Below are 16,115 nucleotides of genomic sequence, written 5' to 3'. Positions count from 1 at the left end.
AAGTGACAACTTATCACCTATCCACAGTGTTTGATCGGTGGGGGTCTGACCGTTCAACCTTCACTGATTATAAGAACAGGGTTTCTGTGGCAGTCGAGCATGCATACGGTTTGATTCAAATTCTATGGGTCTGTCAATCCATTCTTAGCAGTGCTAAAATATCCTGGTGCGGCACACCAGAAAAGTTATTATAGTGCGCCTACGCCATTAGCATAGCTCCACAGTTATTACAAGGCAATATTTATGCAAATGACATAACGCACCGAATGAATGACACGTTACGCTAACAGATGCAGTGCGCCAAACGTTCGTTTCGTGGTTGTTACTTCTGCATACTGGTAAAACTCCTTTAATCCAGCATCTACGTATGTCGGGAGTTCAGCACTTATATGCAGCACAGGACTGCATTTTATAAGGGTCTTTCTGTAGGTTCTCAACCCTATAGTTAGAATTGCTACAATTTTCTATGCCCTCCACTTGATAATGCAGCGTCTACCAGGTCCCAGTAGACTGAGGGAATTCCCAATATGTATCATTCTTGTGTAATCCAGTATCGTCAGGTCATACATGATTTGTCATTTTATACATTACACTTCATTCTTCAAAAAAGTCATATTTATTGAAAAGAGCTTCTTACATCTAGAATGAACATCTTACAGAACATGTCCGGAACGAATACAATGTACAGAGGAAAGACACATTGCCATTTATAGCTTTCTTTATACACCAAGTTCATTTGACATTTTACACATCACAAACTGGTAAGTAGGATTATTACATGACTTTGCAGGAGTACAACGTATACCAGGGAGAGTCCTTGTAAGACTGAGCAGATATCATTTGGTGTATGCCTGAGATGGAGCAATTAATCCCTAGGAGGTTTCGGCTGACTTTATTAACAATTAGCTTGTAATATGTATCTTCAGTAATTGTATGCCAAGAATCTTACCATATAATGACCGGTGATAGTAAACCCCTCTAATATCATACCGTCAGCGTTAGATTTAAGTTATATTTTAGAATTCTGCATTGTACGCGGGATTATTAAAACACAATTTAATTAGAAATGTATTTGCATCCCATGGCTTAGACAGAATTCGGACTAGACTGTACCTGTATGGAATAGCATACCACGAATATATAAAACATATACAAAATATAGAAAGGCACAAATAGCATGGAAGTATTGTCACCTACCACCTTCTATTCACACTCACTCTGGGGTATTTAGTGCTAGTGAATGGCATAGCTGTTCCAAAAAGATGGACCCAATTGGAAATCGCTGTATCTCTGCAACCATGATAGTAACCCAAACCATCTGAAAGGGTCAGACACGGAGGATATTTCGCTACTCGTGGGTTATCTGTCACCACTTTTTAAATTAAGTTCACAAATGTTTCACCCATACATATGGCTAAAAAAATACTTTATTTCTTAAACTATTTTTATTTCTCCAAAACATAAATATTTATAATATGTAATGTGCGTTTCAATGACACTTTGGCAATGATCCACCAACGACCATTTGAGGGAAAAAGGCTGTAAGGGAAGAGCACAGGGCGACCATGCACTTCAGAGGAAACGTAAGAATTCAAGAAATTTTTGGTAGTTTGTTGGTCATCCCAGTCGAGACTATCATGAGACAACCATGAGACCATAGTGGTTGCAGCTGGTGCTGGCTCTTCATGCAGGTGATGAAGGAAAGCGTTTAGTGATGCGATGCTACAGAACATGGAGGACGACCGCTTCTTACAACATTTCATTTTTAGTGAAGAAGCAATGTTTCACCTAAGCGAAATGTAGTACCACCAGATCGGCACTTGCGGGTTCAATGTTTTCTAAATGGCACACTGCCTCAATGTTGGGTAGGTGGCATGGGACCCCAAGACTTGGCGCTGCACTCTTGGTCATCAGGTTCTGTAGACATTATACCCTGTGACTTTTTCTTGTGGGGAGAAGTCAAAGACCCTGTTTTTGTTCCACCATTAGCGACTCATCGGATAACCTCAAAAACAGAATCCCAACAGCGGTGACATCAGTGGAAGACGGCACTTTGAGAGACATTTCGGACAAATTCAACCGTCCTCTTGATGTTGTCAGTAAATCAAGTGGAGGGCTTTTATAAAATGGTTAGTGAAACCTGATAACTCCTTAAACCGTATGTAACCTTTTGTGTAATTGTAATGTGTTGCCATTGTAAAATATACGGCTTCGTAATTGGGTCCGTGTTTTTGAAACACCCTATATTTTGTATTAGTTCTGCCTTCTATCCTCCATAGAGGACAACGCTGGACACGCAAGGTCGGTTTTGGAGGTTTTCACAAAAAATAACAGCAGAACATGCATTCATTTTCCCCATTAAAATACCCAGAAGCTACCCTGTAGTATTCGTTCTGGGATTCATGCCGTACACTAGTTAGTGTGAATAAGACCTTGGGAGTAAGGAAATCCAATGTCTGGTCGCTGGTGATAGGTTACATTACATCAATGCTATTTTTCCCATGTTATTATTATATGAGCTGTATATAGTCTTTCACAATAATATATAAATTAATAGCACCATTATCCCATACAAAGATATAGACAGTTCGACAGGGTGCTCATAATATTAAACACTGATATTCCATTTAGTGCAGTATACAGTGGCATTCACAGCTACGCATATAGTATTGTAATTCCCCATGCAAAACAGTAGTGTAAACATATCCAGAAGTGTTTGTACCTTGTAGATTTAGAGCACAGACGTTGTACAATTTAATGTACAGAAGGATGGAAAAGTTGTTCCACAGAATTCGACGACATAGTAGAATTTGGGCTTTAGGCTGCCTGTATAAGAGAGTGCCATCCAGAAGATAAGCTACATAGACTGACAAGTTGAATAATGCGCATTTTGGTGGCTGCATACTATGCCTGTCAACCAGCTGAATGTAAAGTTTGGAAGTAGCATCTGGAAGAGGGTCCCGTGTCCCCTATTCTGCAAGCAAGGCGACGGGAGCAGACTAGATGGGTAGGTGGCCGTGAATGCCTCCGTTTCTTTTTTCCAGTGGAAACTATAGAAGTTACAGAATTAGCCAAGAGCTTTGAATCCATGAGACATTTATGGCATATTAAGTAGATATGATAAAAAAGTCTAAAGTGGCATAAACCTTAACAATTAATGATAGGTAATAATTATCTCAGTATCTGTATGGTAATTACCTTATAAGCTTATTGGTGTGTAGTTTATCACACTTCTTTCCTTATGGTAATGGAAGTCAACACTTTATGCACTGACTTCTTTGTGGGACCGGCAAACAGTGACATTTTGAAAAAGAAAAGCTGCAGTGTAAAGTATGAGAAAGAGACAGTGCAGCTAACTTGCAGTCACTCATCACAGCCATGCTGTAATACAGCAAGTTTAAAGTGGATTTCTGGGCTATTTTTATTGATTACCTATTCTCAGAGCAGGTCAAAAATAGTTGATTGCCTGGGGTCCACTGCTTAGGATCCTGACCTATTTTGGTGGAAGCTGGAAAGGAGCTCCAAGTTCTAGAAGCGGGCAGCACTGGGCTGTCCCCACCCACGTCATCAAGACTGACAGCCCTCTCCTTATACATAAGCAGGGAGAAGCTGTTACTCCTGATGCAGCGGGCAGGAAGAGTCCAGCGCTGCCTTCCCTTTCGACACAAGAACTGAGTCAAACTTCTAAGTATGTTTTTTCTGAAACACAGCAGAGTTTCAGACTAGAGCATACATGGGCTGAATAGACATATCTGTCCTGAGTTCATGCTGCCCGTGGTTTGGGTTAGCATGCACTTGGTAACAGGTTCCCCTTAGGCTGTCAGCACACATATGGTACTAAAAGGCTGTAGACCCTTTGTACACTTTTTAAAAATCAAGATATTTTAATGCAAAAATGTTTGTAATTGGAATTAATTGCACATTTTTAACAGTCTCCCTCCAGCACTTGCAGTGTGTAGCTGTGCCCTACAAGCTGGAGGACTGACTTTCTTGTAGAGGCGGTTATTGCCCACTTACAGAAGGAGAGCGGGATGTGAAATATAAAGGCCTAAAACCAAAAACGAAGGGCTTGAAGATGTGCAAACAGCTTTTATTACAATATAAATGTTGATTTTATTGTATATTCTGGCTAAGAAGTGCAGGCGGTCAGTTCTACTGTCTGCTTGTAACTACAAGTGGAAGTCGCTGTGACCCGGCTCCTGCACCAATGCGAGTCAAGCCCCGTCTGGGAACATTTAGATTTTTTTCACTACTCTCTTTGCTGCCGCTGCCGCCAGGAATTGGGTGGCTGAGGACAGCAGCGGGGCTGAGGACAGCAGCGGCGGCAGACAGAGCAGCGAAAGTGCAGATCTGAGAATCTGAACATCTTGTCGTAAGAGATTTAGCTATTGGTACAAAAATAAGAGTAAGACATAGAACCCTGTGGACGTTAGATGAATTAGATGTAAACACTACCTCTCACCATGAGATTCAACGGGAAGCATCAGTTTTCTCATTCCATTTGTATTATACTCACATGGCTTTGTGTACAGCTGATAAAAACCCAGAATATTATGAAGAACCTTTCTATAAATGATTGCAAGCACTATTGTTGCACTTTTCTAACCAAGGCCAGAAAGGAACAAGCGCATAGCAACCACATACAAGCAACAATGTAGTCGCTGTTTAAATGTATAAACTGCTACATAAAAATGAGAACTGAAATAAAAATGGATCTTACATGAAATTATTCAAAAATGGCAATGCATAGCCATGTGCCCATTTAAAAAGAAACTCGGGTCACATGACAGCACCACAGCTTGGCAACATCAGCATAACGCTGACACGGTCGTGAGTTGTATGTCACATTAAACCGGTTTTGAATTACTATATGCAAAGTACAAGTGCAGGTTTAAAAAAAAAAAAAAAAAAAAAAAATGTAGTGCCCTTTAAAAGTCTTCAGAAGTCAGCAATATAAAGTAGTCCAAAAGGACTGCATTACACTAGTGCAGCTATCAGTTTTGCAAGTTGGCTTCCCCTTCCTCCAAAAGACGACAGCATATGCATTCTTATCTTTCCCAACTTTACTGATGTTCCCTTTCAACTCTTTTTTGACGGACTGCAGAGACAAAAGGAATTAAGGTCATTAAAATTTGCTTATTTTTATTCATGGATATTGAAGTGCACAGAACAGAACAATCAATAAGGATTTTAATTAATGACTTAAAAGCAGCTTGTTATTGAGAAGTTATGGCTGACAGAATCCTCCAACCAGCTCAAAAATTGATAAAATGCAGTACCACTTAAAGCCACCAGGTGGCAAAAGTTTCAATGAGACTGTACATTGATGTGCAACACAGCTCCCAGAGCTCGTTACTGCAAAAAATGATGATCGAAAGATTCTAGCTGCAAATGTTTACTAAATATAAACGATGTCATTCGTTGAGAACACGACTGAGCTGGATTGCAAATCGCTCACAATTGGTGCTGCATGGGGTTTTAAGAACAGGTTCCAATGTAGGATGTTCTGCCCTCATGCCACCCTCATGGAGTCGGTTTCTGACAGTTCAATTTTGTACTTGGAGAAGGAAAATAATTAATTAAAAGACTACCTATACTTCAGCTGCTCCACCAGCTGCAAGGCTGGGGATCGTCCATCACATGATTGCTCTACTGGGAAGTGAGCAGGGGAGCGAGCATGAAGACTGCAGCTGCCGTGGAAGCAACTGAGGGGAGTAGTGGTCGTTTTTTTATTTTACTGTATATAAAAGGGGTCTTATTAGTGATTGTGGTAAAATAGGGCAGCAATACTGATGGGTGCCAATCATTATTACTGAGTGAGGGCAAAAGGGGGCATAATTACTTAGTAGGGAAAAAAGGGGCATTGTTACTGAAAGGGGGCATAAAAGTCATTATTACTGAATGAGGGCACTTTCACTATTGGGGCACTAAAAACAGTGCATACTGTTTTTGGCCTGTGCAAACAGGGAGATCCTATTATGTGCGGCAGCATGGGTGGCATTGTTACTTTTCAGGGCATTACAGATGGGGGAATGGTGTAGAAGTGTGGAAAACAAAGGCAGGCTGATGGAAAATTGAGGAGTCAAACGTCTTTATTTCAAATGCTGCAGAGGCAGTTGTGACTAAGAGTAGTCATGGTGGTCTGGGTTGGACAGAGATGAAAAGAGAAAGTGAACAACTCCAGTGAAAGGAGACATCACCTATGATCACTGGAACGGTACTGTAATCACTTATATAGTCTGCAGAGTGGCTGTACAGAGCGGATATCTACTGCTATATTCAACACACACAAAACAAATCCCAGTTAGTCAACAGTATCAATTCCAGCAGTGCTGCTAGCGATACTCGCTCCTGTGTAACAGCGCTGGAATGAGCATCACTGGGATGAGTGTCCGGCATCGTTTGCCAGACAGCTTGTCCCGTGTATATGGAGATTTGGGCCTCATGTCCACGGGGAAAATCAGGCCCGCCGCGGATTCTCCATGCAGAATCCGCAGCGGGTCCCTCCTTTCCCGCAGACATGAGGCCTGAAAATAAGAATAAACTCACCTGTCCTGGACGCTGCGGGTCTCCCCTCCTTCGCGGACGGATCTTCTTTCTTCGGCCCGGCGGATGTGCCGAGCACATCCGCCGGGCCGAAGAAAGACGATCTGGCCGCGAAGGAGGGGAGACCTGCAGCATCCAGGACAGGTGAGTTTTAATTCTGGTACAGGTGTTCCCCGGATCCGGACGGCTTCCATAGGCTTCAATAGAAGCCTGCGGGAGCCGTCCCTGCGGGAGACCCGCACTAAAATGGAGCATGTCGCGTTTTTTTCCCGCACGTGAAGGGAAAAATGACATCCGCAGGTATTTAACTACCTAAGGGTGTCCAATGCATCCCTATGGGGTGCGGATCCACGTGCAGGAGAAACGCTGCAGATTTAAAATCAGAGTTGTCCCCTGGACATGAGGCCTTAGACTTGCATCATTTTTTTAAGGAGAGCTCGTCTTAAAGCCTTTTTCTCTGATCAATCATCTAGTAGTGTGTCTAATACACAGGTAGATTTGACTTCAGATCAGAGGTTTTCTTTAAGATCCTTGAGACTTTATATCAAAAGTGATTTTCAACCTCCAACTGTAAATTACTTGATTAAGTCATACATCAGGTTATTATAGGATTACTTTGATACATGTAAACCTGACACACTAACCAGGTTATTGCCATCTAATTTACATGTTATGGAACAGGAGGCTTCACCTTCAATCCATCACCATCAAGTCTGCCGATAAGGGCAGTGCTGTGATGGATACATATGTAAATGAGATCATGAGGCAACTTGCAGATCCTGATGTATAGGAACGATTAGGTGAGGACCCTACTCATAGATTTAAGACTAGTGTATAAAGAATTGTATTGAGGAGGCTGTATATGAAGGCAAATTGGCTCAGTTTTTGGTTGTGTCACCACCCTTGGTGTCAGTACTTTATATCATCCCCAAAATGCATAAGGATTTATTAAATCCTCCAGGCTGTCCTGGTTTGTTGGGACGTGGGTCTCTTTTTAGTAACATTGCCATTTTTCTGGATAGGGTCCTGCACAAATATGCCACCACTGCTAAATTATACATTCAAGACACCAGTGACTTTATCTATGATCAATGGGATGAAGTTACAGGATGGAGTTATACTTGCCTCATCTGATGTAATATCATTATATACGTCATACATAACAAGGGATTATGGGCTGCTTGCAAAATGCTCAACGGCTCGGACCTCTTGCCGGAGTGCACACGGTTTATCCTAGACCTGTTTTTTTTTTTATTCGGGGAAGTATACTATATTCAATGTCAGGGGATGGCCATGGGGTCCAATGTGGCCCCCAGTTAAGCCAACATTTATATGGAGGAGGAGCATGTGTACACTTCATGCTTTTGGCAGAGGGCCTGAGCTTGGTGGAGCTATATAGATGACACATTTGTTATCTGGGAAGGTATTTCTTGATTATCTATTGGTATTTCAGATGGAAATCAATAGCCTGTCTTGGGAATTACAAATTACTTTGATGCAACCTTTGAAGGAAGTACAATTTTTGGATGTAAAGGTTATGCGTATGGAAGAGATATCTTTGTTAAGCCTACTGAGAGGAACAACTTGCTGATATATCAGAGTTGGCTTCTTGCCTTGGAGCCAGATATTGAGGGTAAGATGGATCGTTAATGAAGACATGGCTGATACCCATTTAGATGGATAAATTTGTTAACAGAGGATATCTGGTAACTTTGGTTTCTAAAGGCCCATTTAGACACAACGATTATCGCTCAAAAGCCGTCTTTTGAGCGGTAATCATTGTGTCTCAATGTGCCCATCTTTCAGTTTTCTGCCTAACGACTGTTTTCAGCTCTGCTTGAAAACCATCATTCAGCAGAACAGCTGATAAGCAGGACTGCACACTGTGCTCTGTCTGGGGACTGCTGAGAACAGCTGATTGTATTGTATCAGCTGTTCTCAGCTGTCAGCCCCACCTGCAGATCAAAGCGAAAGTAATCAGAAAACAGTAGGTGGTCTGTTCCCCGATTACAGCTCCTGGTGGCTCACAAGCCACTACTTGGTACTAATAGGGATTAGTGCCAAGTAGTAGTTTATGCAAAATGATCAATCAAAAGCCATATTCTTTGCAGTGTAAATGCACCCTAAGTTTGGACAAGAAGTGAAACCACAATCCCATGGAGATTTATTGGTTCCTTGAGTGAGGAACAAAACACCTGACTCAATTTGTATTCCGATTATTTCAACTTTTAGGCCATATAGTGGAAGGATTGCTAACAACTTAGGAAAGCATTGGTCCCTGTTGCCTAGGGGATACCCTGAGAGTTCCGAGTTTACTAACCCACCTATTACGTCATATAGACTAGGTAAGAATCTAAGAGCAAAATTGGTAACGTTTGATATAGGTCCTGGTCTGAAAATGGTTCAAACAGTATCGCCTTCATTGAAACCAGGGAATTTCCCTTGTCTCAATTGTTTGTGCTGTAAGAACATAGTAAAAGGAGAGAACATTATCCATCCATATACTGAGAAGATTTTCCAGATTAAGCATAGATATACGTGTACATCGCCCTTTGTGAGCTATATGATTACATGTCCATGTGGGCTGATCTATGTAGGAGAGACGACAATGGGAATTTGTTCTCGTAGAGGTAAACATAAAAGTACTATACAAACGAAACCCACGGATCTACCAGTTCCCCAACACTGTATAGAGAGAGTTCACTATTAATCAATTACAATTTAGGGTGAGAGATCATGTACCAGAATTGGGAAGATGGCGAGATAGAACTGGCTTGCTTAAAAAGAAGGAACTAAGATGGATTTATACTCTTCATAGGGAGTATAAATTCCAAACATTTATTTGATAGAGCTGGCCAACCATTCTGGACAATTCCCTATCGGTAGGGATGCTTTTATTGTAGATTTGTTTGATTTATATGTTTATTTTCATAAATCCTGTCCAGGGTGACTGATGTCTTCAGCATGAAAATGGCTGCTATAGAATTCAAGGAAATCTACTGTGTACTGAGGTGGACTCTGCATAATAACCAATGAGGGGTGGTGCGGATAAACAGAGAAACTGGGGGCGTTTTGTTTTCTATGTGTTTCCCCTTAATCTGGTGAACTACAACAGTTGATGGACTATATGATCATTGATAATAAATAATAGTCTTGGTACTGACACCCGTTATATATTTTTTAATATGTGGGGATATGGTTTGGGGTTTGTGAATGAGGGGATCCCTGTGGGGATTGTCTGCACTCTTATATCTAGGAGAAGGAGATTTACCACACATGTATGTGATCCCCTATGATTATTAAATGTCATCCCATCTAGACATATATATTACAATGGAAGGGTGCAGCATTTAATATTGGTGGTACTTCCATAGCCCTGGACATATTTGTTTGCCATCCGCATACATATGCATATATTTGCATCGTCAGGTTCCGCCTCTGGATACAGGTACTGTGGGCGGGCAGTGCTACATTATATTTTCCAGCTTTGGTGGCAGGGGCACAGTCTCTGGTTGTGCCCGGTGTGTCACACATAGGTTGCTCTGATCAGAGACCTTATGCTGAATTATTCTGTCCGGTCTTAATATAAAAAACCTTTGTGAACGTCCTGTCTGTCTGTCTGACCATGATTTGTTGGAGGGGTCTGTAGAAAGAAGGGGCCTAGACTATGGTTTTTATATGTGGGGGGGTTTGGTCTGCAGTCTGTATGGAAAATGGGTTTATGTGTATTAAGGGCTGCATATATTGGGTCTGCATAGATTGGCATGGTCTGGGTTCTGTTTATAGGGTGGGTTAGGTGTCTGAACAGGATTTGTGGGTGGTCTGTACATAAAAGGGGTTTGGCCTGGGGTTTGTAACTATGGGGGTGGGGGGGTCTAGTCTGGGCACTGCAAAGAAGTGGGTCTGCATAGACAGGGCTCTGGAATAAGGTCTGGTCTCTTGTCTATATAGATGGAGCTTTTGGTTTAGGTTCTGTATAGTTGTCAAGTCTGGTCTAGGTTCTGGTTTGGGGTCTATATAGATGGTTGTCTGGTCTGGGGTCTGCACTGATGGTGGGGTCTGGTCTGGGGTCTGCACTGATGGTGGGGTCTGGTCTGGGGTCTTTATAGATGGAAGTACCTGTTCTGTTGTCTGTATAAAAGGAGCCTGTTGTGTGGTCTATTCATTTTGGAGTCAGCTACAGGCTGTACCATTTGTGATGTAAATGCCATACGTAGGAGTGATTTCTCTATAATTGGGTGGGGAATAAGCAAAATATTTCTGTTCCCGTTTACAGACTTTCCCTGAGGCCCTCCTCAAAAGTTGGCAAGTACAATATGCATTTTAGCTTCACTACAAACCTTCATTCTGACAATACTAGTTATTATTTGTCTTCCTTGCCAAAGAAAAGACTGTGACTGTAGCATTACCAATATTCCACCATTTATTAGCTATGTTTTAGTAATATCAAATGACTAGGAAGTCAGAAAGACTCCAGAACAAGGAAACCGAATAGCATAATGTCACAGACAGTGCCTTAGGTCTGAACTGACCGTGGAGTCACTGTTTGGGCAAACATGTATGCTTGGATCTAAATTAGTTTGCAAGTCAAAGTACCCTATAAAGAGTGGACATAAGAGGGTTTGTTCCATTATGACAAACTCTGATCCTATTAAAACTCTTATCCAGGGTTCGAGCAGTCAGACCCAGGTGATCAGTTGGTAAGGCTGCTAAAATGCGCCAGAAATGTAGTATATATAGCATCATTGCAATACATGGTTGTGCCTAGCACTCGGGTATGATTACCACTTTTTCTAGCACAGCAGCTATTCGCTCTGACTAAGGGCTCATTCACATGCACGTATTTAGTTTTGGTCTGTGAAATACGAAGAGTTTTCATGGATCACTACTGTGATCAATACTGTGATCAGTACTGCGCACTGGTTTTTTTTGTACGTGTTCATTATGTTTTTTTTTATGTAGGCATAAAAAACTCAAAAAGGCCCCAAATCATCATCCATATTCACTTTGCATTTGAGCAATCCTATTGACTTTAATGGGCTATCTTGGTCCGTAATGCAATGTAAATCTTTGGGGTTTCAGCATTGCATTTTACACGTGTAAGTACGCAGCGCAAATATGCACGTGTGAATGAGCCCTAACGCAGAAAGACTTGTAATGGAAGTCCCACAATGATATTCATATGTCTTACTTGAGCATATGGGCAAGGGTTGCCCGGATAGGACAACCTTAGTCTCAATAGATGGTTGGGCTGAGCTTTATGTAAGGACACTATAAGGCTAGTGTCACACATCACCTCCTATAGGGACAGCCAAAGACCTGACCTGGTCCTGCTTGATCGCAGGAGCAGAGGCTTAAATCCCGCGCCGTATTTTTTGCTATCGGCCGGGATTAAAGCCCAGGACCAAGCACCATATATTTACCGTGGTTGGTCCTTAAGGGGTTAATACATTTAATTCTATGTTCACACTATAATCATGTCCTTTTTTTTTAGATTTTTGGGATATCTTTCTAAGAGTAAAAAGCACAGCATCCCATACGCCTGATCTCTCTGGAGATTTGTACGAGAGTACAGGCCCTAACGCAAAACACAAAATCCTAAAAGCGGGGTTCACCCTACCGGAACATTATTTCCTCTCTATTATTAGTAAACAATAATGAAGGGTGCTTTAATATCATTCTATTCCCATAAACCTAATAACCTCAGTCCAGTTCAGAGGTTAATATCCTCGGTTGTGTCATCAGTAAAGAAACTACAAATACACAGAAGGAAAAAGTTATGATCCTCTTGCTTTACTAAAATTGGAATGAGAAGCGGTCAGAGGAACAAACTTCCCCCTTCTCTCACTGACACAATCTGGAAAGAAATGTAGATGACTCACAGAGCTGGACGTGATGCTTGATTGGTGTACAGGAGTTGGAGGATGCCAGAAGGCACTGCCATCAGACTTTGTACGCTTCATTTAGAGTCGGAAATAAGGAAGTTTCCAACCTTTTATCATTGACATTTGCAGTTATCTAAATGAATGCTGTCTTATTTTAATAGTGCCGACTGCACAGCATGAAATCTCATATCCTGTATATCTTGTGCAGCTCTAGGTTAGATATACGAGTTCTGAGCAGTTGGGTATATATCTAGAGAATAGATGACAGAACCCCTTTGGCACTGCTCCCACAGATTCTGTTACTGAAAATTGGACACAACGTTTCTACAAGGAGCTTTTTGTAAAGTTTCAATGCCAAAATTCTAAATAACAGAATTGTGAATGCAGCTCTGGGGTAAAACACAACTGAGCGTCAGTGTGAGATACAGTTTGGAAAACAAAATATTGTCTAGAACTTTTTACTCAAGTTTTTAATATGTTTTCTAGGAACTCTGTACTGCCACCAGACCTTTCAATGAGAATGATGATAAAGGTGGAGCGTCTACATATGTGGACTGATTAGCCTGTGCTCCTTCACATTAGGAGCTGCTTTGCCTTATGTCAGTTATGCCTGAGTGGAAAAGACTTCCTTATATTTGATGTCTGACATCTGTTGATCATACTGGTACAGCAACTGCTATCTGGTATCACTTACAGTCACACTCCTGCTCTATGCTGGTAATAATATCACATCGGCACTCACCTAAGTCATTGTTTTTTGTAATGGCTGCAGCTACTCGGGTCCTTGGACCTTGCTGTGTAAACTGATATCCAAATTTAAGAATACTTGAGTTGTCTTCAAGCATCTGAGCAATTTCCATCTCTACGGCCGTCCCCAGCTGCTGTCTCTGCAGACAAGTAAGGAGATGTGAGATGGATCGGAACGATAGCATGCTATGCAATGCTAAATAAATGATTGGACCATTACCTGATTAGCAATCTTAATCTCTGTGATGGTTCTGTTTTGCTTTAGAGCTTCTACAAGAGCCAAAATCCCAGTTCCTGTTATGAAGTTTGTTTCAACGTTGAGACTCCTCAATGTTTTATTAGCTTTCAGCATATCTGCAAAAGCCTTTAAAATGACAGCGTGATAAAGCACGGTTAGACCACAGACATTAATAGACATTTTAAGCGGCTCTTCTTGTTTTATATACACTCATTGTTAGGCCCAATGTCCACAGGTGTGTTTGATTTGTGTAATCCGCGTGGGAGATCCACAAATCAAGCTGCCCATAGGGAAGCATGGGAGTCCATACATTAATTAAAGTTTCACTGTAGCGGAAGAATCTATATTTGTAAATCAATTCTTTCACTGTGTAGATTCCAATCTCTTGTTTAAAAGCTAACTTTTATTAAATTAGAAACTTATGACGCACATACACAAAACAAGGAAAACTAACGAATGCCTGTAGGTACACCTACATCAAAACCGATAAAGGGAGGGCAGGATGCAGTCTTGATTGGTTCAGGAAATCTCATTAGGTGTCGCACTAATAAAACGCGTGTCACCCACGATAAAAGGGTAATACTTGGATTTCCGTAACTATATGACTGAGATTTTTATGATACTCCACTCTCCCAGTCTATTCGTTTGGATGAAAAATGCTATATTCACTTAGGGTATGGCAGGGCTGTGATATAAATATATGCGTGGGCAATGTGATCACAAATGGTGGCGCCTGCCCTATACATTGAGTACCAGCTGCCAGATAGCTGTGGTGGGTGCACTCAAGAGCAGAGATGGCCCATGCCAGAGCCATAGAGTTTTCCCTTTATGGCTCCATTGCTGGTAAGGACACCACAGGCAAGACATCAAGGCAGCCAATATAGCAGGAAGATATAAGGGAACTGTACATTTCTACCTACTTGCACCTGAATAGGAACTACAGAGGATACTATTTTAATTTAAAATACAGCTATTCTAATAATGCTCATACTACAAATATTTAATTACAGCCATGATCAGAAAACATGGCCTCCCTAAACTATCCAACATATTGCCACAGCCACTTTGTATGAATCTCACAAAAATGATTCCCTTTTTTTCTAATCATTAAGTGACCATATGTTTTCATAATGCTACAATGATTCATGTTTAATATATACTTACAATAGCTACTGGATCATTGCTTCGTGTTGCTGCAAGGCTAAAGGACTTTACATGCGTATTGGATTCCAAAGATTTAGCAAATTCCTTTAAGGTCGGTATTGGGATGTTCTACAGTGTATTGGAAAAAAAATAAAGTCGTGGTGATACAGTCTCACAGCACAAATCTGACAATCTTACATTACATCATAGTCTATGGAAGAGCACGTGCACGGCGATCTGAAAATAGTCAGACTGCGAGCAATGTGCATTGGACAGCACTCAGGCACCCCGTCCGTGTGATGTCCGATGTGCTAAACACAACACACTGACGCGTGCTATTCTCCTTCGAATATTGGTCAGGAATAGGACATGTTGCGATTTCTTTTACTCGGACTATCAGTCTGACTTTAAAAAAAGCCTGCATGCATACACCCATTCAAATAGGTCCTATTTCTGTATAATCTTTGGACCAATTTTGCCTTCTTAACTACTGATGACCTATACTCAGGATCGGGTCTTCAATAGTTGATCAGTGGGGTCCGCCACGCTGGAGCCTGGCCATCAGCTCTGTAGACTTGGCAGAGACCAGGATTAGCATTGCAGTCACTAATCCATCTAAATTAAATGGGAGGAGTGACTGCAGTACCAACCTGGGCTGCTGCTATGGGAAATGACAGCGGCCCACCAAACAGCTGATCACCAAAGGAACAGCAGGTCCCCAGCGATCACCTAATGATAGGCCATCAATAGTTAAGAAGTGGACACTCCTTTAGGTTTTCATTCTTACGGACTTCAAGTTAGTTTCATCCTGATTAATTAATACATGTAAAACTCTATAACTGCTGCAAAGAGAAGTAATCATGACTTTTTGTTTAATTTGTAAGATGTTATATTTCAGATATCCCCAAATTTGTGGCCATCTTAAGTTATGAATACAAACCTTAATGTTGTTCAAGTTGACATCGACAAGGAAAGGATCATTAGCTTTAATCCTCTGCAAGCTCTCTTCCACATTAGTTGGGTTTGGAGGCTCTTCAAATGTGGGTTTAACCCTTTCAGCTTTCACAACATCTACAGGAGAAGATCTGAATTAATGAAGTGCATCCAAAAGGGCAGAGCGGCAAAAGGAACTGAAATGCCTATAACCACATTAAGCTGGCGACACAGCTGTGCTACATGCACTTTACACACACAGCACTGCTACATACATTGTTCATCCCATACAAGGATCAGAAGCAGCACAGCGCTGGAGATGAAGGAGCTGTGATGATGTCACAGTTATGCTCCGCCCTGATCACATGACGGTGATGCTCATCCCGAGTGAATGACTTACATGCTCCGCCCTTGATCACATGACAGTGACGTCATCAAAAAAGTTATTCATGGCTAGTGAGGGAGTTACATGCACCCCCCTATTATCACATGATGGTGACATCATCAAAGGTCCTGCACCTTTGTGCAGATTAAGGGCGGACTACAAACCCCCTGCGGCCTCAGTTGCTATGGAATACTAACGAACACGTAGCCGCACAGCAGCTGTGTGTGTACAGGACCTG

General features: G+C 41.6%; 1 protein-coding gene across 2 annotated transcripts in view; it reads right to left on the bottom strand.

Moving 5' to 3' along the window:
• Window positions 1-597: 597 nt before the first annotated feature.
• The window catches only part of LOC136612326 (tropomodulin-2-like), a 68,748-nt gene continuing 53,230 nt past the window's right edge, over window positions 598-16,115 (bottom strand). For both annotated transcript variants that reach the window (XM_066592596.1, XM_066592597.1), the window contains exons 6-10: window positions 15,500-15,630; window positions 14,581-14,688; window positions 13,399-13,542; window positions 13,174-13,318; window positions 598-5,098 (exon numbers count right to left, since the gene is read on the bottom strand). In XM_066592596.1, coding sequence (XP_066448693.1) covers window positions 5,064-5,098; window positions 13,174-13,318; window positions 13,399-13,542; window positions 14,581-14,688; window positions 15,500-15,630 — 563 coding nt within the window. In that variant the 3' untranslated portion in view covers window positions 598-5,063. The remainder of the gene's footprint in view (window positions 5,099-13,173; window positions 13,319-13,398; window positions 13,543-14,580; window positions 14,689-15,499; window positions 15,631-16,115) is intronic.

Source organism: Eleutherodactylus coqui, chromosome 2, assembly GCF_035609145.1.
Source record: "Eleutherodactylus coqui strain aEleCoq1 chromosome 2, aEleCoq1.hap1, whole genome shotgun sequence".
NCBI lineage: Eukaryota > Metazoa > Chordata > Amphibia > Anura > Eleutherodactylidae > Eleutherodactylus > Eleutherodactylus coqui.
The sequence above is the reverse complement of the archived record's forward strand: the minus strand, read 5'-3'. Positions and strand labels throughout refer to the sequence as shown.